This window comes from Pinus tabuliformis, chromosome 9 (assembly GCF_031772625.1).
Source record: "Pinus tabuliformis cultivar Carrire ecotype Pingquan chromosome 9, CPIR1, whole genome shotgun sequence".
Taxonomy (NCBI): Eukaryota; Viridiplantae; Streptophyta; class Pinopsida; order Pinales; family Pinaceae; genus Pinus; species Pinus tabuliformis.
In genome coordinates, this window is record NC_142307.1 from 3,676,862 (window position 1) to 3,703,555 (window position 26,694).

Genomic DNA, 26,694 nt, shown 5'->3' on the forward strand with positions numbered 1-26,694 from the left:
AAAAATTGGGGACACTCTAGGTACTTACCTGGAGCACGACAGGTCGTATGAGAAATCGGGTTTCAGGACAATGGCTCGAATTCTAGTCCATTTGGATACCAGGCCTGGATTGGTGGAAAAGATCACCCTGCACCACAGCCATGTCTCCCGCAAACAGCCTCTAGATTATGAAGGCGTACCATTCCGTTGCCGTAGGTGCCACAAAATTGGGAACCTCTACAAGGATTGTCCACTGAATTCGGGGGTGACTTCTGAGGACACCAAAGGACCTCGTCAACAGACCACTGTGGATCAAAATGCCGGAGATATTCCTATGGAGGGTGCACAGCTACATCAGGAGACCCCAACCAAGAAGAAGGGGGACAGCGCTTCAATAAATGCTCGTCGGAAGGCCTCGGCTGCTCCAGGACCGCCGCGGACTCGCTCAAAGACCGTTGTGGCTGCTACTAAACCGGCGGAGGCTGCACCTTCTCGACCGGGTAATGATTTCACCCCCATCTTCTCTCAATCTTTCTCTATTGATATGCAATCAATTGTAAATTCTACTACGCATGCACCCCTTTCTGAGATTGTGTCCCTCCCCTCCATACTCTGCACCATCGCCCCACCCCCACCCACCATATCTACCACCCCTCCCTCACACAATCTGACCCTGGGTGGTACTGACACTCCATCCTCTCCGTGTGAATCCGGCTCACACCATTATCACCTAAGACCTCGTGCACGACCTCGTATTTTAGGTCTGGGTTCATCCCTTGGACGCCTCCGTAAACAAAAGCGTGGCAGACCCTCACAAATTTCCTCAGCAAAGCTAAATGCTGTTGCTGATGTCGCCATGGGGCGACAGGTTACTATTGAACGGGCACTTAGAGCTATTGAGCCCATGACCTGTGGTGACCCATGATCTGGCTCTCCTTCAATTGCAGGGGACTAGCCAACCCCAAAAAACGATTGGCTCTGAAAAGACTCCTTCATGAATCTAGATGTGATATCATTTTTCTTCAAGAAACTCTGTGCACTTCTGAGGTGGCGGTGAGATGTTTGCAAGCTCTGCTTCCTGGATGGATTTTACATGGTCTGGATGCGTGTGGTCGATCTGGAGGATTACTCATTGGTATCAATCCAAGGAAATGTAGGTCTCTCTCTGCCTGGGGGGGCAGAGGTTTCCTCGGTATGGATATAATATTAGGTGACCTGGGTATTCCGATCAGAATTATCAATATTTATGGGCCAAACCAGAATCGGCTACCTTACTGGCAAGATTTCCTCATTGGTGACCATATCACACAGAATACTGTGATAGGGGGGGATTTCAACTTCTCATTGGGAGTTGGAGAATCCTGGGGACACAATGCCCAGTGTGATCCTATTGCGGATCAAATGCAAATGCTCCTAGACTCACATCATCTTGTGGATATTCCCATGAATAAGAAGCTACCTACTTGGCACAATCAGCGCACTGGTGAGGCTGCTCTGGGGAGGCGACTGGACAGGTTTATGATGCATGAGGAACTAATACAAAATTGCCCCTTATACAGACAATGGGTTGGTTCAGGGGGGCTATCTGACCACCAACCGATTCTTCTTCAGATTAGTGACAACAATTCTAAGCCGCGGTCTCCCTTTAAATTTTTTGCCGGCTTTCTCCAAGAACCGGAATATATCAAGATGGTCACGGACTTCTGGGCATCACTGCCCCCACTGCGGGATCAGAGGAAAGCGCTTGATTTCTGTGAGAGACTCAAAAGGCTCAAAGTATTGACCGAGAACTGGGCGAATTCCAAGAGGCACAGAGATGAGCAGACTCTGAAAGATACTGAAGCTCAGATAGCTTCATTGACTGATGAGAAAGGGACTGGTTATCATTCCGACGCTTCCAAAGCACTACTAAACCATCTGCTTGGGCAAAAAGCAAAAATCTTACAAGAAAAGGAGGAGCATTGGAGACTTAAAAGCAGAGCCATTTGGCTCAAAGCGGGGGACTGTAATACTAAATACTTCCATAACCTCGCCAATGGCAGAAAGGCATCAAACACCATTTGGAGGCTACCAAGGGAACCAGACGGATGGGCTACTACTCATCAGCAACTGGCTAGCCTGGGGGTAACACATTTCAAGAGTCTCTTCACAGCACCAAATGATGTAAACCTACCAGATATCATTAGAATAGCAGAAAAGTTCCCTCGATTTGTCGGACAGGATGACATTGAAGACCTTACAAATCCGGTCACCATACAGGGGCTGGAAAGTACACTTAAATGGTTTAAGAAAGACAAGAGCCTGGGACCAGATGGCTGGCCTGTGGAATTCTACCTGGCTTTTTATGATCTGCTGGGCGAGGACCTTTTAGCTGTTGTCGAGGAAAGCAGGATCTCGGGGCACATCCATCCGCCTATGAATCAGACCTTCATTGCCTTGATCCCCAAATCCGATGACCCCTCATCCTTCAATGATTTTCGCCCTATCTCCCTCTGTAATTGTCTCTACAAAATCATTGCCAAGATCATAGCCAACCGTATTAAACCGATCCTATCCTCTCATATATCTGCTGAACAATTTGCTTTCCTCCAAAATCGCCACATCCAAGAAGCCATTGGCACCGCCCAGGAAGCTTTACATTCCATCAAGTTGAAAAACCTCAAAGGGGTATCCTTAAAGATTGACCTTGCTAAGGCTTTTGACAAGGTTAACTGGCTATACCTTAAAATGATTCTTATCCATCTGGGCTTTCCTCATCTGCTCATAAATTGGATTATGGGGTGTGTATCTTCTGTCTCCTTTGCCATCCTCATAAATGGCGCAACCTCAGATCGTTTTTACATCAACAGGGGTATCAGGCAAGGCTGCCCACTCTCCCCACTACTTTTTCTTATTGTTATGGAGGGTTTGAGTAGGCTTATAGAGGATGCAAAAAGGAATTGGAGCTAAGTGGTCTCAAAATTACTGAACAATTCTCCCTTACCCACTTATTGTTCGTAGATGACATACTTATCTTTCTCAATGGTAGCGTCCGAGATAGCACTGCATTATATAATATCCTCCTTCTTTTCTGTAAAGCTACGGGCATGGAAATCAACAGGGACAAATCCACCAGATCATTGATGAGATGTACACAACAGGAAACTCAGTTGGCTTTGCAGTTCTTTCCCTTCCTGGAAAATAATCTACTGGAAGGTATCAAATATCTAGGATTCAGATTAAGGCCGGATGGATATAAAACTGAACACTGGGTGTGGCTTATAAACAAAATTGAAAAAAGGATCACCTGCTGGCACCACCGCTTACTGTCAAAAGCTGGCAGGTTACAGCTGATCAAATCAGTTCTTGAGGCCACACCAGTTTATTGGATGTCCCTCACATGGATTCCGAAAGGCATTTTACAAAAAATACAACAAATTTGTAACAGATTCCTGTGGAATGGAAATAAAAAGGGAAAGATATTTGCTTGGACAAGATGGTCCCTCGTCTCCATGCCAAAGAAATGGGGTGGGTGGGGGCTTAAATCCCTCTCAGAATTTGCACAAGCTTTAACAGCAAAACAGGGCTGGTCACTACTCAAGATGGACAGCTTATGGGCCGAAGTTATACATAAAAAATACATTTGGCCTTCCAATATCACAGATTGGCTTCGCAGACCATCTTGGAATTACCAGGGCGTATCTGCGATCTGGAGAGCTACTCTAAAAGCCTTGCCTCTCATCAAGGATAACCTGTTATGGAAAATAGGTAATGGAGCACAAGTCCGTATAGGATTAGACCCTTGGCCTGGGTCAGGGAACGCTCACCTTCTGCCGGAAGACCTGATCCGACACTTCAACAATAGGGGCATCAAACATCTAGCACAGGTTGGTGACCCACATCGAACTACCATTTTCACTCAGGCATGGGTAACGGATCAACAGTGGCACTTGACAGATGAATGGACTGAACATTGGCAAAGATACATACAGGCACTCACTGAAACACATATCAAGCTACAAGAGCAGGAAGATGAACTCATTTGGGCACCTGCTAAATCTGGAATATATGCACCAAAGCTTGGCTACTTAAAGATCATTGAGGCCAAGAAGCCGGAATTACACAAAAACTGGTGGTCGAATATCTGGCAGCTTCAAGCTCAGCCTAGGGCCAGACTTCTAATGTGGAACATTTTGGCGAATAAAATACCAACCGGGGACAACCTCAAAAACCGGGCTTTTGCTGGACCTACCTGGTGTGTACTCTGCAGAAAGGAGGAGGAATCTACTCCTCACCTATTCCTCACTTGCGAAGTCACTATAGACATCTGGCAGCAGGTTAAACAGTCCCTCAATATCACCACCGCCTGGCACGCAGATGATATTCCCACGGCCTGGGCGCATTGGTGGACTGCTGTGACTTCGGAAAAGGCAAGAAATCTACCGTTAGTGGTGTCCTGGTACATTTGGAACAAGCGCAACGACATCATATTTGAGGAGGGCAGGGCTAACTGGCAGCTCCTTCCGCCTTCCATTTGTGCAGCCTACACAGAAATTCCATTTGAAAACAAATCTAATCCTCCCAGGCGTATCACGCCCGAAATTATAAACAGGGATATGCCTTGGGCCTACTTCGATGGGGCCGCATCGGATCATGGTTGTGGAGGGGGTATTCTTTTTCATTTAACAGATACACATTATTTCCACCTGAGATTGGGTCTCGGTCTGGGTACCAACAATCATGCTGAGCTTATTACACTGAGACATCTTCTATATTTTGCACTATCTAAAAATTGTCGACAAGTACAAATTTTTGGGGACTCAAAGATAGTGATTGATTGGGCAAATAATAAATCTATCTGTCACACATATTCATTGAAACACGTCTTGGAAGAAATTGTTTTTTTCAAAACACATTTTGACCGGATCACTGTTTCTCATATCTACAGGGAAAGAAATACAACTGCTAACCGGCTCTCGAAAGAAGCGGCGGATCGGCCTCTAGGCGATTGGATGATCGAAGAATACAGTCCAGAGGGGACGCACAGGTTCTTCCACCGTCCCTATATAGATGGTCTACAACAAGGGGACATCCTCCCCATCTGAAAATTTTGATCCACTTGTCAATTTTTGTATATATCTGCATGGCTCTGATCGACGCTATTTTGTTAGTACTTGGATCGAGGTATATACACCTCAAAACTCTGCATATTTTTGAACTTTTATGTAATACTGTTATTTTTTTGTTATGGATACAGCCCCATCGTATCCATAGAGACACCTACAGGACAACTTTATGTAAATATTACTGAACAGTGGCATCGCCACACTACAGCATATGCCTTGGCATCAACAGCATGTAATCTCTATTATCTACTTCTTAATAGAAATTACGAACTCTATTTTCCCCGGAAAAAAAGCATCCTTTTGGTGACAAGCCCACCAAATAGCTCCATAATATGAAAAATAAGCCTCTCACAAGGGCCGAAATGGTGATACAATCGCCAAGAGGGCCATTGAAAGGCCTAATGAAGTCCTTCATGCGCCAAAATGAGTAAAAGGGCTCCAAAATAGTGATGAAGGGGATGGGCCCCTTAATTTCCAAGCAAATGACTTGTGGTGCTCCCAAATCGTTGTGGGGGCACAAAAGCATCCTCATGGCTCTCCAACTAAAGTATGTATCCCAACTGCAAGGGTTGGAACAATGATGCAAGCCCTCCCTCTGTCTCCCATCGTGAGACACAACCCCATTTGGGCCTTGGATCAACTGCTAAGTGGATGGTGCAAGTGTGTAGTTGGTTGGGCAAGGTGGTCCAGGTGCATCATCATCATCGAATAAATTGAACACTAGCGGGAAATGAATGGTGCTAAAAGATCCCATGGCATGGAAATCCACCCTCTGCTATAGTAGAAACCCATGGCTTTCAATGCACACTCTATAAATGTCAATATGATCCTCTGGAAGGCTTGGACCCTGTATAGGGAGACCAACCCCCAAGATGAAGACCCACCTGTAATCCTGTATAAGATCCAATGTGTCTCCTCACCTTCCAGTACCTCAAATCATTAGTGTAATTGAGCAAATGATCTTACAAATCATGGAACCAAGTGAACACTTCATAGCCGCACGCCCTTCCATAATGGGATTTAGAATGTACAAGTGTTCCCAGGTACAATAAAGAGGTTAATCAAGGACCCTATTAGGTGTTTTCAGCGTCCAAGGGAGTGACAGGTCCATGGTACATCCCTCAAATGGCAGGTGTCATGTGATATAATGATGGAATGGATTGGGGGCATCAAGGGAGACTCCAAGCCACATGCCATGGTACAAGGGTAGAAAAAATGAGGGAAGGCCACACATGGGTATGTAGATGAAGGAGAGAGCAATCGTGGTACATGAGTTACCCCGACCTTTGTTATTCTACCGTTCTTCATATGTCTTTTGTCTTTTAATGATTTTTCTTTTATAACCGCTCGGGGCTCTAGGGAATGAGAGCATGATGTGAATGATATAGAAGTGGATACCCCCTTAAGGTTGGGTAGTTCATCACCCATCAGCGGTTGGCACAATCATGGGTTTTTGAATGATGCAAGTGGCTCATATGAGAGGCCCTAGGAACCAAGGTGATGGCCATAATGATAGGGGTAGAGCTCATGTTGGCTTTTGCCCATGTGCTAAATTTGTATGTCGCGTCCATCTTGTGCATTTTGTGGTACATTTCCTATTGATAGTGGCCAAATTATGCTTTTAACTTTTCTTTTCGCTGCATCAACCTCTGGGGCATCATTCCAGGCCCGACCCAAAGTGTGGACAAAGGGGAGGGTGAGGCTAACTCCCTATGGACCCAAAGGACAAATGTGGACCCAGATGGGAAATATATGAAAAGGGGCTATAATGAGTGAAGGAGAGTGATGTATGTGATGTCGGGAAGCGGGACCACACAACCAAAATCAAGGCTTCCCATGTAGTGCCCTCCTAAATCTAGTAGCCAATAAAAGAGATCCCACCAGACTAGGATACAATATTAACTGTCAAATTGGACAAGGGGGCAAGAGTACAGACCACACCCATTCTTTCCGTTGAATCCCCCCACTAATCTATGTTCAAATGTGTCTGTAATAAGTAAGCAAGAATACCCAATTACATAATGAAAAGCCATACCTTCAAGTTTGGAAAGCCCGCCTTCAAACACACGATCATACAGAAAGGGCGAGGGCACATAATGGTTGCCTCAAGTGGCAGAGATAGTGGCACATCGAGCTATCCAGTGGGTGCAAAGGGTTGTTGGCTGTCGGCTGAAGACGATCTAGGAGAAAACTTCTCCTATGGGTGTCACCAACAAGAGGGTGGGAAACATCTGACTCCAACTAGGACATGATGTCTCAATAAAGTGCACAAACGTACTCAAATGGGGAGGTCATGAGAACACCAACAATCTCTTGGGACCGTAGACATGTTATTTGCACATCAAAGACTAAGCACATGGGGTAGCATGTTTTTGTGGTCTCTCATGATCGCCCATGCTTGTGTTAGGCCACAAAAAACAACCGGAAATAAAATTTGACTTTAGATGCAACTTTAATCTAAATGCAGTTATTCTAGCATGATAAAGACTATGACATTAGTTCTAATGCAAAAATCAGCATGCAATACATCCTACTCTAACATGCATATAATATAATGTCAAGTGCCCTCGGGATAATATTCTTTAAGGAGTTGCCATTCACAGGGAGGCAAACGGATTCTCCATCAAGAGTTTGTAATGATAGGAATTTATACCGGCCATATCAAATATCTTGTAGGGACCTCATGATCGCCCATGCTTGTGTTAGGCCACAAAAAACAACCGGAAATAAAATTTGACTTTAGATGCAACTTTAATCTAAATGCAGTTATTCTAGCATGATAAAGACTATGACATTAGTTCTAATGCAAAAATCAGCATGCAATACATCCTACTCTAACATGCATATAATATAATATCAAGTGCCCTCAGGGTAATATTCTTTAAGGAGTTGCCATTCACAGGGAGGCAAACGGATTCTCCATCAAGAGTTTGTAATGATAGGAATTTATACCGGCCATATCAAATATCTTGTAGGGACCTACCCATAAGTTGTCCAATTTTCTATGCATACCGGGTTTTTCTTTCCTTTTATCCCATAAGAGCACAAGGCTTCCTAGTTCAAAGTTTTTGCTTTTAACATGCTTATTGAAAATAGCTTTCATTTTGTCATGATTGCGGCCAAGTTGGTCAAGAGCTTTCCTCTTAATCTCATTAGCCTTAATGAGTTGGTCGGTTCGGGCTTGAATGGCATATTGTTGATCAGGAAATGCTTTTAGGCATTCAACGACAAGCAACTAGAGTTGGATAGGCAATTTAGTTGCAACACCATAAACAAGTTAAAATGGGCTATGTCCTGTCGATGCCTTTACAGTGGTATAGTCGGCCCATAACACATATTTTATCTTGCTATCCCAGTTTCGTTTGGTCTGACGAACTATTCTTTTTTATTATCTTTATTAGGTTTTTGTTGCTTGACTCAACTTGACCATTTCCTTGAGGATAATAGCTAGATGAATGCGACAAAATTATTCCATATTACATAGGGATGTTAAAGCCATAGAATCAAATGTTTTTGCATTCTCTGTCACAATCATGGCGGGAACACCAAACCTAGTAATGATCTTCTCCTCAAGGAAATCCATGACCACTTGATCGGTTGCTTTCTTGGTAGGAATTACCTCTACCCATTTGGTGAAGTAATCAATGGCAGTAGAATCCATTTGTGCCCATTGCTTGAGTTGTCCTTGAATTCACCAATAAAATCCAAACCCCATTTTTGAAAAGGTGCATCCACAATGACATTTTTGAGGGTCATAGCAATGAGATTTTGTATTCAACAAATAGTTGGCATGGTTGGCATTTCTTGACAAAATTCAATGTGTTAGCAAAGATAGATGGCCAATAATATCATGCCCTTAGGATCTTATGTGCGGTAGTCTTGGTAGCATAATGTCCACCACATAATCTTGCATGGAATTCCGTTATTAGATTCTCAGATTCTTCTTTGTTCACACACCGGAGGATCACCCCCATCAGGGCTCATCCAACCAAGGCCATCTTGGGCGAAACAATATTTAGTTGCCTTTAATCTCAAGGCTCTCCTTTTGTGATCAAAGATGTGTGGGGGAGAAACAAGTGACGCGAGTAATAGACAATGGTTGCATACCATTCATCGTTTTCAAGTTCAATAGAGGTAGCACATGCTTGCTCCTTTTCACCTTCCAGAATGGCCTAATTATTACTTTCCGTCAACATTTCTACTAAACTTTGACCCTTGACAATCTTCTTAGGACTTATATCTAAATCATATTCCCGTATTTTTGCCATCCATTTCCCCTAGATCCAAGACAATTAGTTTGTGATAATATATCTTTCACTGCAGGGTAAGGGACATAAGCATATATTTTATTGTACCCCACATATGCTCTGAAGTGCTTGAGAGACTTAACCAGGGCATATGCTTGTTTTTCAGTAAGGGTGTATTTTGCCTCAGCATCTCTAAATGGTTTACTCATGAAGGCCACTGGTCAGTCCCTCCCCTGATCATACTTTTGCATAAGAATACCAGCAATATTATCCTTAGAAGCAAATGAATAGATGATGAAGTCTTTAGTATAATCAGGACAAGCAAGGACAGAGACAGAAGCAATCCTTTCTTTAATTTCTTCAAAAGAACTATTCTTTGTAACATCCCATGTGTAAGGAACATCTTTCTTCAAAAGGTTGTTCAAGGGTTTAATAATTTCAGCAAAGTTTGGCACAAATCTTCTTACAATGTTAATCTTGCCAAAGAATGATCTTAAGGAGCCCTTATCCTTTAAGGGAGGTATTTTCTTGATTGCTTCAATTCTCTCTAGATCAATACTAATCCCATCTTTAAATACCACCTGCCCTAGCAGTTTGTCTCTATCAACCCCAAAGATAGATTTCTTAGGATTGAGGGATATGTTGTATTATCTGCATTTCTCAAATACCTTTCTTAGGTGTTTGCAATGATCTCCTCTTTCTTTGGAAGCTACGCTTAAATCATCTTGATATACTTTCATTATTTTCCCTATAAGGTCTCTAAAAGTGAAATCCACGACCCTTTGGAAGGTTGAACCTACATTGAGTAAGCCAAAGGGCATCCTAAGAAACATATAAGTTCCCCATGGGGTGGTAATGCAGTTTTTAAACGATCTTCTTCTTTTACCACAACTTGGTTGTATCCAGAGAAACCATCAAGAAATGAAATCATTTGAGATCTAGTTATTCTTTGTAATAAGTTCTCTATGTTTTCCAGCAGTGAATTATCTTTTAGGCATACTTAGTTGAGGTCTCTAAATTCAATGCACATCCTAATATTGTCAGTTTTCTTACAGATGATCACAGGATTAGAGACCCATGAGGAATGACGAAAAGGAGCAATAAATATGGCATCCACCATCTTCTAAAGTTCTTCTTTGACCAAGGGAGAAAGCTTAGGATTCATTCGCCTCAACTTTTTCCTTACAAGTTTAGCACCTCCTTTGAGAGGGAGGGCATGTTGAATGATTTTAGGACTATATGCTTTGAATCACCATAAGACCATGCAAAAATGTTCTTGAATTCTCTTAGCAATCTCTCAAGTTCATTCCTTTCTTCTTTGGTCAACCTTTTTGCAATCTTAATTATTTGAAGGGATGATTCGGACCTTAGGTTGAGGTCCACAGTGTTAGGTGAATCATTATTCTCAATTTTAGTTATATTATGATCATCTCTATTGAAGTGTTGCTCATTGATGATATCTTTCTCTTTGATAGTTGATTCACCTTGGTTTTGGAGAAAACCTTCTATTTCTTTGTCATTTCAAAGACTGACCAGTGGTCATCATAGTCAAGAATAGAGGATCGGTGTATGGTATCAATGATACACCTTCCAAATTTAGTGATGTTTTCATCAATGCATTTGGATCTTGATGCAACCACAACTAGGGCATCAGCAATAGAATTAAAAGTTCAGGGAATAGCTCGGAATGAAACCTCTTGGAAGCTCTTAACAATATGGATAGCCCTTTCTCTATATGGTTTTAATCTTCCATGCTTAGTGCTAAAATTTCCCCTTACCTCTAGCACAATCAAATTTGAATCCCCTATCACCATTAATCATTGGACTTGTCGTGATCTAGCAGTGTCAAGTCGTAATAGGAGAGCTTCATATTTTGCAATATTATTGGTGCATTTAAATTGGACTTTGAGAGCAAACATGGTATATTATTCAAATGGGGATATGAGAACTATACCAGCTCTAGCTCCAAAGCTAGCTTGGGATTTAGCGCCATCAAAGTACATGATCCACATTTCAGTAGAAGGCGGGGTTTCAACAGTCTCGTTTTTAAATATCCTCCTTTCACAAGGCTCAACATTTTCTTCAATTAGCTCTTCATCAAAATCTTTTGAAGAGGCAATCATAGGGGCAAAAAAGGTTTCCCTAGGCACAAGAGCATAAGAATTTTCACCCATATGTAGATATATACTAGATCTTTCATCATTGGTAGCAATCTTTAAATCCTCTATTAATTTCTTTGACAGGATCATTCCCCACGAGGGATGAGTTTGTACCACAATTATATCTACGATTATTTCCTTTTCCGAAGAACCAAGGAAAGACACCTTTCCCCCTTTTATAACTCCATGGATTTTGACTCCCTCAAAATTCATAATTAATTTATTAGTGCATTCATTGGAGATATTAAAATTTTGGTTTTGCATTACCCTTAAAGGCATGATGTGGAATGGGCTCCCAGAATTTATGATACAATTTCTTAAGATGTGGCTATTGATGTTGAAGGAGACATAGAAGGGGTCACTCATATCAAGATTGATTCTAATTGGAAGTCCTTGGGAGGGTCTTGCTTGTGCTTTTTCCTTCTTTTTTTCTTTTGGTAGTATCATGTCTTCACATGGAGACGAGTTTCTCCCTTCTATAGGGATATCAGGGTCACTAATTTGCACAATGTTCACTAATGTTTCCCTCATAGCTTAATCAAGATCAAAGGTGATGTTTTGGGCTTGAAAAAGGTCAATGGCTTTCTTATTTCTAGCATCAAAAGCCAATTTTCCAGTGAAGGCGTTGAAAGAAGCAGCGAAGATCACCTCTTTAGGGGGTCTTAGGTCCTCAAGGATCAGATGTGCCATAGTGTTGAATCTCTGTTTGAACTCTCCAAATGGTTCTTCCTCTTTCCTTTGACTAGAAAGGAAACCTTTACATAGCTCAACCACATCCCTTTCACAAAACCATTTCTTTTTTAATGCAAGGGAAAAGTCATCCCGAGATGAGATAGAGAGGGGGCTTAAGGTTTTATACCATATTCAAGCATCACCTCGCAGTGACATGGCAAATAAAATGATATGGACATCTTCACTATATGTTGAGTTACACACAAGGAACTCAAATTGGATAAGGTGTTTTTGAGGGTCTCCTTTTCCATAAAATAGTGGCAAATCTGACTTTTCTGGAATACGATGAAGAAGGGCCCCAAGAATATTTGAAAAGTTTACAAGAATGAAAAATTATTGTTTATGCTTTCTTTTATTAGCCACCCTATCATAGAAAGGAATATGAGGAGGTTCATCACCTCTTCATTGATAAGTTAGAATTTCAGGGTTATCCATGTCAATGAGAGTATCGTGGAGTCACCAAATGAATGTTTGTAATGTCATTAATGAATCAATTCCTCAATGATTTACTAGGGAGGTAGACATGCTTCCTCCCCGACAACGACGCCAAAAATGTTACCGCTCAATTTAGTAGGTGTACTAGGAGGGGTTCCAAAGGGACTACTACTAGATCAAGTGGCAACAATGGGGCAAGGACTCACTGTCACCTCAACCGATGTCCCCTTCTCTTTACAGACTTTTACTGATGGGAGGAGTCTCGGTATAAGGAAATCACTAGGAATGATGAATCAATGATAGACTAGGTAATGATTTCTAGATCCCATTCACAAGAGAGACTCAAATGATAGGGTTTGCTTGCTTTAGAAGCAAGGTGAGGGACTCTCTAAGAAAGGCGCAAGGAGGCTTAGACCTAGGGATTATGAGTATTCCTTGATGAGGGATGTCCTAGACCTAAGATTCCTAAAGGAAGAAGGTTTATAAGTGGCCTTGTGAGGTAAGGAATGATGAAGGTATGGGACCACAAAGAAGCCCAAGAGGACCCGACCAAATCCTAGGGTTTCAAGTAAAACTTCAAAGAAAAGATTTAGACCAAGCAAGGGAAAAAAAGGGATCAAAAATAAGTGAACTTCTTTTGAGTTTTCTGGCGAAATAGATTCCTTTGAAGGCCACTAACATAGAAGGACCAAGGGCTAAACTTTTGGGAGCTAGGGTTTTGTGTATCTCACAAACTGACTGTGGGATTGACTTCAAATTTGGAGGGCACATCGACGACACCCCAGCGCAGCTCCTTACCATCTTGTTGAGCATACCAATGGCTATAATGAGAATCGTTGGATGCTCTAGGTAGTTCGTCTAGGTTTAGGGAATGAAAATTCAAGAAAGGAAAAAAAATTGTGGTGATCACCAAGGACTTGTAGACCAGTGCCTTGCCAATTGGGGAGAATAGAGTCAAAGTGATTTAATTTAGGATTTTTTCTCTTCCGAGGAGCCTAACTGCAACTTGACATGCCCTAGAGAAGCAGCTACAAGGTCACAAGTAGGATTTATACTTCAACTTGCCAATTAATGGATTTTCAAAGTGTAAAAAGTTAACCCACCCCTAGGAATAGTTCAATCTTCTTGCAAAGATGAATAACATATGCAGCGAGCCAATATTACCAAGTGTTCATGAATTTTGCATCACTAGTTAGGACACAACACTAATCAAGCATAGTGTTCCATACATTAGACAATAAAACATGAAAAATTTTGCATATAAAGAGCACTTACAAGACAAGATGATCATATTCATCCATTAGAATCACAAGAATGAAGCTCCAAGACAAGATAGCAATTATCCAAACATCAAAACGCATCAAATAATCTTCAATTCGTCCAACAATAGCAGGTCTGAGTTCCTTTTCCAAGAGATACAAATCCAAGTGATGATGAGGAATGAAATGAACCTCTCATCAATTTATATGATCCTCTAAGGGATTCAAAATGCCAAATTAGGCCTAATGATGCCCCTAATAGTAAAATAATGTGCAAAATAACATCCTTTTGGCAACAAGCCCACCTAATAGCTCCATAATATGAAAAATAAGCCTCTCAAGAGAGTCGAAATGGTGATACAATAGCTAGGAGGGCCATTAAAAGGCTTAGTGAAGTCCTTCATGCCCAACAATTAATAAAAGGGCTCCAAAAGAGTGATAAAGGGGATGGCCCCATGATTTCCAAGCAAATGACCTAAGGTGCTCTCAAATGGCTGTGGGAGCACAAAAAACATCCTCATGGGTCTCCAACTGAAGCATGTGTCCCATCTGCAAGGGTTGGAACAAAGACGCAAGCCCTACCTCTCTCTCCCATGGTGAGACACAACCCCATCTAGGCTCTAGATCAGCTGCCAAGTGTATGGTGCAAGTGCGTAGTTTGTTGGGAAAGGTGATCTAGGTGCATCATCATCATCAAATAAATGGAACACGAGTAGGCAATGAATGGTGCAAAAGGATCCCATCTTCTCTCTGCTATAGTGGAGGCCCATGGCATGGCAATCCGCTCTCTGTTATAGTGGAGGCCCATGGCATGGCAATCCGCTCTCTACTATAGTCGAGGCTCATGGCTCTCAACACACACCCTATAAATGCCAATATGATCCTCTAGAGGGCTTGGACCCCGTATAGGGAGACCAAGCCCCAATATGAAGACCCACCTACAATCCTTGTATAAGATTCAATATGTCTCCTCACCTTCTAGTACATCAAATTATCGGTGTAATTGAGCAAATGAGCTTACACATCATGTTACCAAGTGGACACTTCATAGTCAGATGCCCTTCCATAATGGTCTTTATAATGTACAGTTGTTCCCATGTACAAGAAAGAGGTTAATCAAGAACCTTATTAGGTGGTTTCAACCTCCAAGGGAGTGACAGGTCCATGTACCTATAAATGCCAATATGATCCTCTAGAGGGCTTGGACCCCGTATAGGGAGACCAAGCCCCAAGATGAAGACCCACCTACAATCCTTGTATAAGATTCAATATGTCTCCTCACCTTCTAGTACATCAAATTATCAGTGTAATTGAGCAAATGAGCTTACACATCATGTTACCAAGTGGACACTTCATAGTCACATGCCCTTCCATAATGGGCTTTAGAATGTACAGTTGTTCCCATGTACAAGAAAGAGGTTAATCAAGAACCTTATTAGGTGGTTTCAACCTCCAAGGGAGTGACAGGTCCATGGTACATCCCTCAAATCACAGGTGTCATGTGATATAATGATGGGATGCGTTGCGGGCATCATGGGAGGCTCTAAGCCACATACCATGATACAAGGGTAGCAAAAATGAGGGAAGCCCACACATGGGTATGTAGATGAAGGAGGGAGCAATTTTGGTACATGAGTTACCACTGCCTTTGTTTTTCTACCCTTCTTTATATGCATTTTGCCTTTTACTAAGTTTTCTTTTATAATTGCTCGGTGCTCCAGGGAATGAGAGCATGATGTGAATGATATAGAAGTGGATACCCCCTTAAGGTTAGGCTCCAACTGAAACTGAGCAAGAATGTTCACTGCAAAACATATATCTGGCCTAGTATTTACCAGATACGTTAGGGAACCCACCAACTATCGATATGAGGTATGATCCACGAGACTAGAGTTAGAGCCCCTCAACTTCTTGAGGTTGGTGATCATAAGAGTAGTCATTGGCTGAAATCGATCATCCCGAATTTCTGCAATAACTTGATGATGTATTTTCCTTGCCCCAAATATATCTCTCTAGGTCTCTGCCATACTTCTAGACCTAGGTAATAGTGCATCAATCCTAGATCCTTCATTTCAAATTCAATTACCAACATCTTCTTGCATTCTTGAATTCTTCGCTCTACACCCATGATGAAGAGATCATCCACATATAGTAGAATAATGACGGGCTCATTATTCATGACCTTGATGTAGAGATTCAAATCTGCAGAACTCTTCACGAACCCAATTCTAAGTAGATATGCATCCATCCTTGCATACCATGCCCTAGGTGCTTGCTTCAAACCATATAAGGTCTTCTTAAGTTTGCAAACATGAGAGTCCCTACTATTAACTTCAAAGCCCTCAGGTTGTTCAATGTACACTTCCACATCAATGTTCCCATTCAAAAATGTGGTCTTAACATCCATTTGATGGATATTCCACCCCATTATAGCAATCAATGAAACCAATGATCTAATAGTAGTGTACCTTGCTATGGGTGCAAAGGTTTCTTCATAATTGATGCCTTCCTTTTGAGAGAAACCCCTTGCAACGAATCTTGCTTTGTACTTGTATATGCTTCCATCAATAGCATGTTTGATCTTATAGATCCACTTAGATGTGACAACCATTTGTCACTAGGTTTAGGAACGATCTCCCAAACCCCATTCTTCATGATGGATTGATATTCTTCCTGCATTGCTTTCTTCCAAACCTCTTCAACTTCCTTGAATGAAGATGGTTTAGCTTCAATTAACTTTTTCATATATGCAGCATAGCCAAAATATCTCGTTGGTCTCTTTCCCTGGTTCGACTTCAATTAACTTTGTCATATATGCAGCGTAGCCAGAATATCTCTGGTCTCTTACTTTCCCTAAAGGAACCTTTCGCAGCTTCATGTCCTTCAACATCTTCCAATGTTGCTTTCAACCAATTTGGCCTCTTCCTTGTGGTTGGGATGACCACTGATTGAATAGGTTCACTTGGTCCTTCTTCTTCGAGATTTGTAGTAGAGTTGTCATGATGAACTTTTTCTTCTTCAAGTATGGAAACTTCCTCGTCATCATAATCAATAGGAATATCCCTTGATTCCTTGTATGCTTGATTCTCATCAAATATGACATCCCTGCTTACTTCAATATGTCTTCCTTCCTTGATGTAGATTTTATATGCTTTTGAAGAGAGACTATAACCAACGAATATTCCCTTGATACTTATAGAGTCCAACTTCTTTCGTTTGTCTTTCGGAACATGGATATATGTTGGACTTCCAAAGATTCGGAGGTGATCCACACTCAGCTTCTTTCCTGTGATACTTCTTCAGGTGTTGTATTATCAAGACTCTTATGAGGACTTCTATTTTGAATGTATACGGTTGTCATCATTGCTTCTCCCCATAAGAACTTTGGTAGATCTTGATCAAGGAGCATAATTCGAATGCCTTCTTCAATTGACCTATTCTTCCTTTCGGTCAATCCATTTTGTTCGGGATAATAGGGAACAATGAGCTCCCTCTTAATGCCTGCTTCCTTACAATATGCAATCAGTTCCTTAGAAGTGTATTCCCCACCATTGTCAAACCTCAGAGTTTTTATCTTTCTTTCGGTTAGGGTTTCCACTTCAACCCTAAACTCCTTGAACTTATCAAATACTTCATCTTTTTGTTTTGAGGAGGTAGAGCCATGTCTTTATAGAATGGTCATCAATGAATGTCACATAATAGAGATGACCTCCAAGTGATTTGTCAAACATGGGCCCATACATATCGGAATGGATGAGGTCTGATATCTCTTTAGACCTCGTTTCTCTATTATGAAATGGCTTTCTTGTATGTTTTCCCAAAGAGCATCCCTTGCACACACCTTCGTGATCCAACTTCATATTAGGAATACATGAACTAGTTGACTAAGAGTCGGGATGACCTTATAATGTAGATGATCATACCTCCTATGCCATTGCTCAATGGGACTTATTTCCATATGAACCAAAGCTTGAGGTGGTGTAATGACCCTATGAAGACTTCCTTCACGAATTCCAATAACCCTAGCTTTATCAATGCTAGAGTCTTTCCCCAAACCAATACTTTTCTATCAACAAAAGCAATTATTTCCCTTTTATCTTTTAAGCAAGAAATAGAAAGCAAGTTCTTTTTCAAACCTGGAACATATAAAATATTGTTGAGATGTTGCTTCAATCCATTATCCAACTTCAACGATGTTGATCCCAGGCCTCTAATAGCATAGCTTTTGTTGTCACCCAATTCCACTGCATGAGAAGATGGCTCCTTTGATAGTGTATGAAGTTGTTTACTTTCACCAGTCATGTGTCTCGATGCTCCACTATCAATGATCCATGCATTGTCATCAGTAAGAGAACCTGTAAGAGCAGCCAAAAATCCTTGACTTTTGACCTTGTTGAACAAATAGTAGATGACCTTCTTGATCCAACAGTGTTGATACCCATTCTTATATAGTTCATCAACAAGGGAGAATCCATGGCAACAAAGTGATCTACGACTCTTCCTGACCTTAGCTCTGATACCATGTTGGAAAATCAAAGTAGATATATTAGGGTTTGATTCTCCTTTCTTGATAATTACTTGTGAGTGTGTTGGCTTCTTTTACTTCTTTATTGTCTATTCTTTCATCAAGCAATTACCATATTATGTGTGTATAAAGATCACAAAACAAGAGACACAAGATATAGGCACTATGCCGGGGAAAAGCCCCCTTCAAGGGGAAAACCCAGTCAAGGTAATTCTTCCTTTCAATAGTATTCTTTGAGACTCTTCACCCTAGACCAAGACCAGACCTCCCCTCCACACCAAGTCAGCCTCCTAGATCTTCTACCCCTTTCAGCAACTTCGACTAGGCAGCAGCTTCTAGCAACAAGCAGCTTTCGACAACAACGAAACTTGGAAGACTTTGATCTCCCAAACTAGGGCACGAAACAAAGAGAGAGAGGCACCAAAAGTTTGATTTTCTTCTTCTCCTTAGAATTCCCCAAACTCGCACTACATTTGACTTCCCAGCAACAGACTTCGCACTTCTCCAGTTACTCTTGAGATATCAAACTAGTTTGAGATGTGATGCTCCAAATGACTTTGACTAGCTTGTATTTATAGGCTTCTTGTGGGTCGAATTAGGGTCCTTAGGCCAACTTGATCTCTCTTATAGGATGACTTGGTGTGGAGGACACATAAATCATATTTGACTTAATACTAAACCTTTTTACATGATTCAAAAGCCCAAGAAGGGTCTCTTTGGATGTACAATGACTCCATAAACTCAATATTAATCCTAGGGGTCCACAATGGGGACTTTGACTAGTATAATGATTACCCAAGCGTGAAACCCATGCTTTAATAAGACATTGTTACAATAATAAAAATTCTTTTCTTTATTCTTTTGACAAGTTTTTGTCTTGATGACTCAAGTACATTAATGAAGACCAAACATAGTTACATTTTCCAACACAAATCCCCTCAATTGTGACCCGGTTTACGGATAGGAGGGCGGGTTATAGACCCCCAAAGGTCTATTGGTAGCCCCATGTCACGCGAGCTGCCAAGTTCCTCTAGGTTACAAAACAAGGGGTTACAATCCAACACCATAGCTCAAAACAATAAAATAATGCCATAAATACCCACACGTGTGGGTGTTTTACAAAACAAGGGGTTACAATCCAACACCATAGCTCAAAACAATAAAATAATGCCATAAATACCCACACGTGTGGGTCAATCTCCTCCAAATGCATGGATTCATGCACTTTTTGGGCCATAAATGCTACAAAAAGTGTGGGATGGGGTAATGAGATGTCCCACCATCATAATCAACTCCAACTCTTCAGGAGAGACCTCAAGAAGTGCCTCAAAGTGCCTCCATGTCTAGAAACCATGCTCTGGGTGCCCTATATCACCCTCTCAAGGGCTAAATGGGTGATGTCGCATTATCCCTCTCCAGCATTGGGGCTCCAAGAGTGGGAGCAATTCCTCCCTCATCATCCTAGGGATGACTATCACCATCTGGACTTCAGATCAAGCAACGTCCATCAAACAGTGTCAAGGCCAGCCTAGGGGCATCCTAGGTTTGCTATGTACAACATCAATTCAATCCAACACCAAGCCAGAGGAGCTTAGCATTTCAACATTTGGGAGTGCTCTAGGGTTTCAATCATCATCTGGAATCATCAAAGTGCCCAATGCTCTACTCTGGAGAGGTAACTGCATCTATAAGGTCATCACTACAGGTTGGGCATGTTGTGTAGTGGAGTGATGTAATGTGGCCTTAAAGCCACTTGGTAAAACTATCTCAAGATTGAGTGAAAGCCACCAATCATTAGTGTAATGACCATAGATGCATCATAGTGGACCACACTTAATTGTTAAGGGCATAATAACACTTCAAAGTAAGATCACCTTCAAATATTTAACTACTAAGATCACCTTCAAATATCTAACTAGACCAAATGCCCTAAAAATATTCCCTACTTGTACTAAGGATGGTTAGATGGCCAACCCTATTAGGTGTTCCAGACCCTAAGGGGAGCTGACATGTCCTAGGTCAACCCTTCAATCCATAGGTGCTTGCGATAATAGTGGCAATGGAGGGGAAAGACTTCCAGACAAGATGCCCATGGAACCAGTTGATGGAGGTCCATCATCCTAACTGTATAGATGTCAGGAGTGGGCAATCGTGGAGGTATGAGTTACCCCTTTCCCTATCCTGCCTTTTCCACCCCTATCGTGCACCTTTTACCTATTTTTGATAATGCTTGAACTAGGAGCATAGCTTAGGAGCCCAAGCTTGATTTTAATGATTTAACATTTATTTACCCCTTAATGATGAATCAGTTTTTCACTCATCAAGGTTGGGACATGCAAGATTTCCTTTATCATGTGATGAAGCATCAAGTGCTCAAGGAACTAGGTGATAACTAATGAGGAGAGTCAAGGTCATCCTAGGCTTTTGCCCATGCACAAATTGATGTCCTAGGCATCTATTGCATTTTAACTTTCTTTTACTTTCATTGTGGCCATTTTATTGTTTTAACATTCTTTTGTTGCATCAACTTCTAGGGCAAAGTTTCTGCCCCAAACTGAAGGATGAAGATAAGAGAGTGTCAATACCAATGAACCAATCACCACAAGCCCAAAGAATGGAGATGAAACTTGGGGAATGATGGAAAGTGGTAAGTATGAAATATCATGGACCCGCCACTTCAATCCAAGTCTCCCAAGTAGTGTCCCTCCTGCAACCCTAAGGCCTTAGAGGAGGTCCCACTTGACTAGGGTAAAAAACTAACCTCCCTAGTAAAGTGAGAGAACATGTTTATAGTCAAGATCGATCAATCATCCAAATGAACCCTTAATTCGTGTTAGAATGCCCAAAACATTGAGTAAAAGCACATGATAACAAGATGGTTAAAGTACCTATTAAACAATGACCCACCTTCCGTCAAGAGGAATGTTGGATGGTGAGAGGTGTTTGACCAGTGCAAATGGTGGAGGATCCTAAGATAATTTCATGTACCAAACAATGTAGGGCCACTGAAAGGCTGGCTGTCCAATGAGGGAGAAAAAAATTCCCCTATGGGGTTACCCATATTTTGGTGGGTAACAGGGCCCACTTCCCCTGCATGAAGATTATCAAAACCTGAACATCCTTAAGTCAATTCCATGCCTCCATGGAAGCAACCAAGCTATCACGTTCTATTTAGAGATAAATGCCCTCCTTTTAAATGCCAAACAATCCTCTTTCAATGTAGGGTGTTCTCCAAACAAGCAAGCTCCCTCGTGTGGTCAACAGGTAAAATGTCACCAAGGTGTTTGAAGATATCTAATGCTCTAAGGAAAAATATCATGCAAGTAGCGAACAAAGGTCAAGCAATCAATAATTATGCCATCTCTAATGTGAAAATCCATCACAAACCATCCAAGGGTTAATCGTACACGATGTACCCCATATATCATGAAGTGCCCTTAAACATGGTATAAACACTTTTGGAGTAACCCTCAAAGTTAACACCCCTCTTTCCAACGAAATTGTTTTCGCCAACAGCTATCAACTCCCTGTGCAACTCCACTAAACCTATCACTTGCAAATTTGCACCTACTATAGCCTTGAAATCAATTGTTGTTTATTGAAAAATAAATTATCACCCATTCATCACAGGATGCTATCATAGTTTCTTGAACCTCCAAAGAACGTTGACCATCTGTGATTCTAAAATAAGTCCACTTGTCAATCTTAAAAATACAAGCTTGGAGTATAGGTTACAACCCATGTAAGGCTATTAACAACATATGAATAGAAGAATCCCTCTCATACAACTTGTTACTCAAAACCTCTAGCAACTGAAACAACCTAAATTAGGTCAACTCCCTCATCCTAAAAGAATCTTGAAGCAAGAGAAAAATCATGGTTGATTCCCTCTATATATGAGAATCTAACAACCCTATCCCTGTACTCTACAACAACCCATCAATCGTAAACCTAGAATCAATCGTAAACTTAAAACTTTTAAGTCCTAAGACATTTAAAATTTTGAATCTTAACGTATAAGATTGAGAGTTCAGTATTGACTTTTCACTTAAAATATGGTTGTATTCCATTTTTTCACTTAATGTATGTTATAAAATTGTGTTAGAATTTTGTAATAGTAATAACTTATCATCTTATCTTGAGACGTAGATGATCTATATCAAATATCTTCTGAATTTTTTATTTTCTAAAATAGGATGAAAGTACAATGTTGATAGTGTATAGATGAGTTATGAATGAGGATTTATGATTTATTAATTATTATATTATATTATATTGCCATGTATTGGATTATAAAATTAAAATTATTTATGTAAAAGGAATTTAGCTTAAGTGGTATGGTTCATGATTTGTGTCCCAAGTAGCGTGGATTCAAGTTTCTCGAGACATGTTGTCTCATTGTGGCATTTATGAAATAGTTCTACTAATGGTAGAATCATTGTGACATTTATGAAATAGCTCTACTAATAGTAAAATAGTGGCAGCCATTTCTACGAAATTACTGATTGTGCCTAGTAAAATGTACTCATTACTATTAAAAAAAAATGATTTATATTTCAATTTTCATTTTCATGTATTCTAATTTAAAGTTCAGTTTTTGAACTGGGTCCTCTACATTGAAGACCCAACATCCCCTTCAATGTTCCCTAAAATTTGGGGGTACTCGCTAAAATTCGGGGGTACTTTTACACATATGCCGCTCCCACATCCCAGAAACTTGGTGGAACATTGAAGATTTCTTGTGTCCCCCTTCCTATATTCAGCTGACTTTTTGGATTATTTTGCATTATTTACTGAGTGGAACATTGAAGATTTCTTGTGTCCACCCTTCCTATATTCAACCGACTTTTCGGATTATTTTGCATTATTTCATCGAGTGCAGTTCAATGTTGACATCGTGGTAGACATAAACCTCAGTTTCCCATTGTCGTTCTAGCTCCTTAACACAATATCCTTCCTGGGTGGCTTATTAGCAGTCTTAAATATATCTATTTTGAAACAATGCCTTGGGAAGCCATTTGATGGCTGAAAACCCTAAGCTTGACTTACTAGTTACGCTTTCTTCTGAAGAGTTGAAGTTTTCTTCATTCCCCCTTCCTATATTCATCCGAGTCTTTGACTTACTAGTTACGCTTTCTTCTGAAGAGTTGAAGTTTTCTTCATTCCCCTTCATATATTCATCCGAGTCTTTGGACTATTTTGCATTATTCCATAGAGTGTGATTTAGTTTTGACGTCATAGTAGATGGAAACCTCAATTTACCATTATCGTTCTAGCTCCTTAACACAAGATCCTTCCTGGGTTGTTTATTAGCAGTGTTAGATATATCTTCAAGATCTATTTCGAAACAATGCCTTGGGAAGCCATTTGATGTTTGAAAAATCCTGAGCTTGACTTACTAATTACCCTTTCTTCTCAAGAGTTGAAGCAGACATTATTTTGATGAGATAATGTAAAACAGCTATGACAGATTCAAGCCATGGTACTGTGATGATCAGTGCTCTTAAAAAACTTTGTAGAGTGGGAATTTTTAACAAAGCTTTTTTCTTTTGGCACGAAAAGCAAAAGCTTGACCAACCCCTGATGATGTTACATATACTACTACGATTTCTGGTTTGGCTAAGCCTGGGAATGTAACTGAGGCCTATTGATTTATTTAAGAAATGAGATACTAGAAGACTTAAGCCTCATTTCGCTTATTATAATGCTCTTATAACTGGGGCTCAGCAGTGCAAACAGAGCAATGGAAGCATACATCGGTTGTGAACAAGCAAGATTGAAAGGCTGTAAAGTACGTTTTAAAAGCTTTATTATATTTCTTGATGCCCTGAACAGGGCTGAAATTTTTGAGCAGGCTACAATCGTAGGTGCCGTCTCTAGGGAATCGTCAGAATCTCGGCAGGCTACAAAATCTTTGTAATCGTGAAATACATGAATCACTAATGGTCAATTTCTCAGATTCAGAGAATTACAGCTTATGTGCAGAGTCTCAACGGGGACCCAAGTTTAGAGACAGAAAGTGCAAATAAACAATGAGAGTTGAAATGAAAACGGGTAGTACCTTGCAATCATTACGCACGAATTGGATCCCATGACCCGGATAAATTGTGGAAGAGCAAAACCAGCACTTCTTGAGCCTCATTGCTCGGCTGCGCTCCTTCTACTAGTCCGAACCCTTCCTCGATACAATAATACTGGAAGCTTTCTGAGTTATTAAACCTTCTTCACTCGAGAGGACCTCCTTTTGTAAAACCTGAGATGCAATCCACTCTTCCAACATGTGATTCCAACTTCCGTCCGTTGCCTTGTTGAATCCGTCACTACAAACCCACTCATTCATAAAGTGGAAGAACCCTTCGAATGGAATTTTCATTATGGGAAATTTCTTAAATTATTGGAAATTTTTTAAAATAAATTTTACACTGGCTTATGTAAAATTAAAGATTTGGTAAAATATTAAGTGTTTATGTAATTAATTTTCATTATGGGAAATTTCTTAAACTAGCATTTGCACCAGATGTTGCAAAGGAAACGCCGTAAGGCATAAATTGAGGAACAATCATGACACAGGAATGGGAAAAATGTGAAAATCTAAATAAGATGCAGAGATGGTTAACGTTTTTTTGTGTTTCCTCATACTGTTGATGATGCTGGCAATTTTTTTGACATGATGAATATATTGGGCTTTGATAATAAAGCATCTGAGCTATTTAGGGTGTCATTGGTCTGGAGTATGCAGATGGTAAGAGTTGTAAACAAAAAAGGTACAAAGGCTAGCCAGTCTCCCACAGACAACCAAGTTACTGTTCTTGGTGAAAATGTGCATGCCACTTTAGAAAGTAGGGTTACAAATGGAAATCAAGTCGGATATGACCAGAATAATGTTGTCTTTCCAATAAACACAATTCAACGTCAGATGAAGAATATGGAAGCTAAGGAGGTCCAGAAAGGCAGCAACATCTTTCCGCCAATTACTCGCCCTCTTATTTAAAATGAAGGTTTGAGCCAAAATCTGAACACTGCTCTGGAGATCGCAGATGAACAGAATCATAAAAGAAAAGCAGGTACAGAGGCTAGCCAAGCTCTCGCAGACAACCAAGTCACTATTCTTGGAGAAAATCTGCCTACTACATTGGATAATGGAGTGAAAAATAAAAAGCATGTTAGATATGCCCAGAATAATGTTGTCTTGCTCATGAATGCACACCAACATCATATAAAGAATGTGAAATCTAAGCAGGTCCAAGTAGAAAGAAACACCTTTCCACCAATTAATCTTCCCCTTCTTCCAAATGATGCTTTAAGAAGAAATCTGGACATTGATCTAGAGATCGCAGATGTACAAAATTATAATAGGGAATTTTTGCGGAATATTGCATTGCCACCGAATTTAAGTACAACAAGTGTTAATATAGCTGAATCTTGTGACTATGATATCACAAACCATTTTTCTCACTTTACCTCGTTGACTAAAAAGATTATTCACAAATTAAATTAAATTTAATTTGATTATAGATTCTAAAATATTCTGGAAATCAGATAAATCCTGAAATATTCTCGGAATAAGATAAATAGAAATTATGGTTGAGTCCAAAATATTCTGAAATCTGCCATCTAAAAAAATTAGTTACCCAGATTATTGAAACAATTCCTTTTCCTCTCCTTCAGATGGAAGATTTTTTCTTCATAGGTCTGATCAATCAAGGTACAAAAAAATGTGGATTTGGGCTGAGGTGAAAAAATAGGCCTCTAGAGGCTAACAGAAGAATCTTGCACTGCCATCATATCCCCCTCATGGAACTTGGATGCATTCTCGTCTGATAGAATTAAGGAGAATATTAATGGGGAACCAAATCCCAATTGGGAGATACCACTGTACTAGTAAGACTTGCAACATTGTGGACATCACCACGGAAGAGGCAACCTTTCTCTCTACCTAGTTCATTGAAATGGGATAACATGGAGATTCCTTAACAACAGCATATTTGGCAAGATAAACCATCCCTGATTCAGTCCAAATTCAAAAGGTTTGATCTTTAGTATGAAGTTTTAGACTATGCAGGGGTTTAATTAGGGCCTATTGTGGTTCTTAGCCAATTTGGATCCTACGGCGAAATATTCATAGCTGAAGTTGATGGGTTTTCTCTCTACTAGTTAATTCAAATGGGACAACAGGGGGCATTCCTTAACTGCGACACATTTGGCTAGGTAAATCATCCCTAGTTCAGTCCACATTCAAACGGCCTGATCTTT

General features: G+C 40.6%; 1 protein-coding gene across 1 annotated transcript; it reads left to right on the forward strand.

The window, feature by feature from the left end:
• Positions 1 to 1,173: 1,173 nt before the first annotated feature.
• On the forward strand, positions 1,174 to 25,939 carry LOC149146824 (uncharacterized). Its single transcript, XM_089441635.1, has 3 exons — positions 1,174 to 2,378; positions 3,008 to 4,626; positions 25,440 to 25,939. The coding sequence occupies exons 1-3, from the start codon at positions 1,174 to 1,176 to the stop codon at positions 25,937 to 25,939; spliced, it is 3,324 nt and encodes a 1,107-aa protein (XP_089297761.1).
• Positions 25,940 to 26,694: the final 755 nt, after the last annotated feature.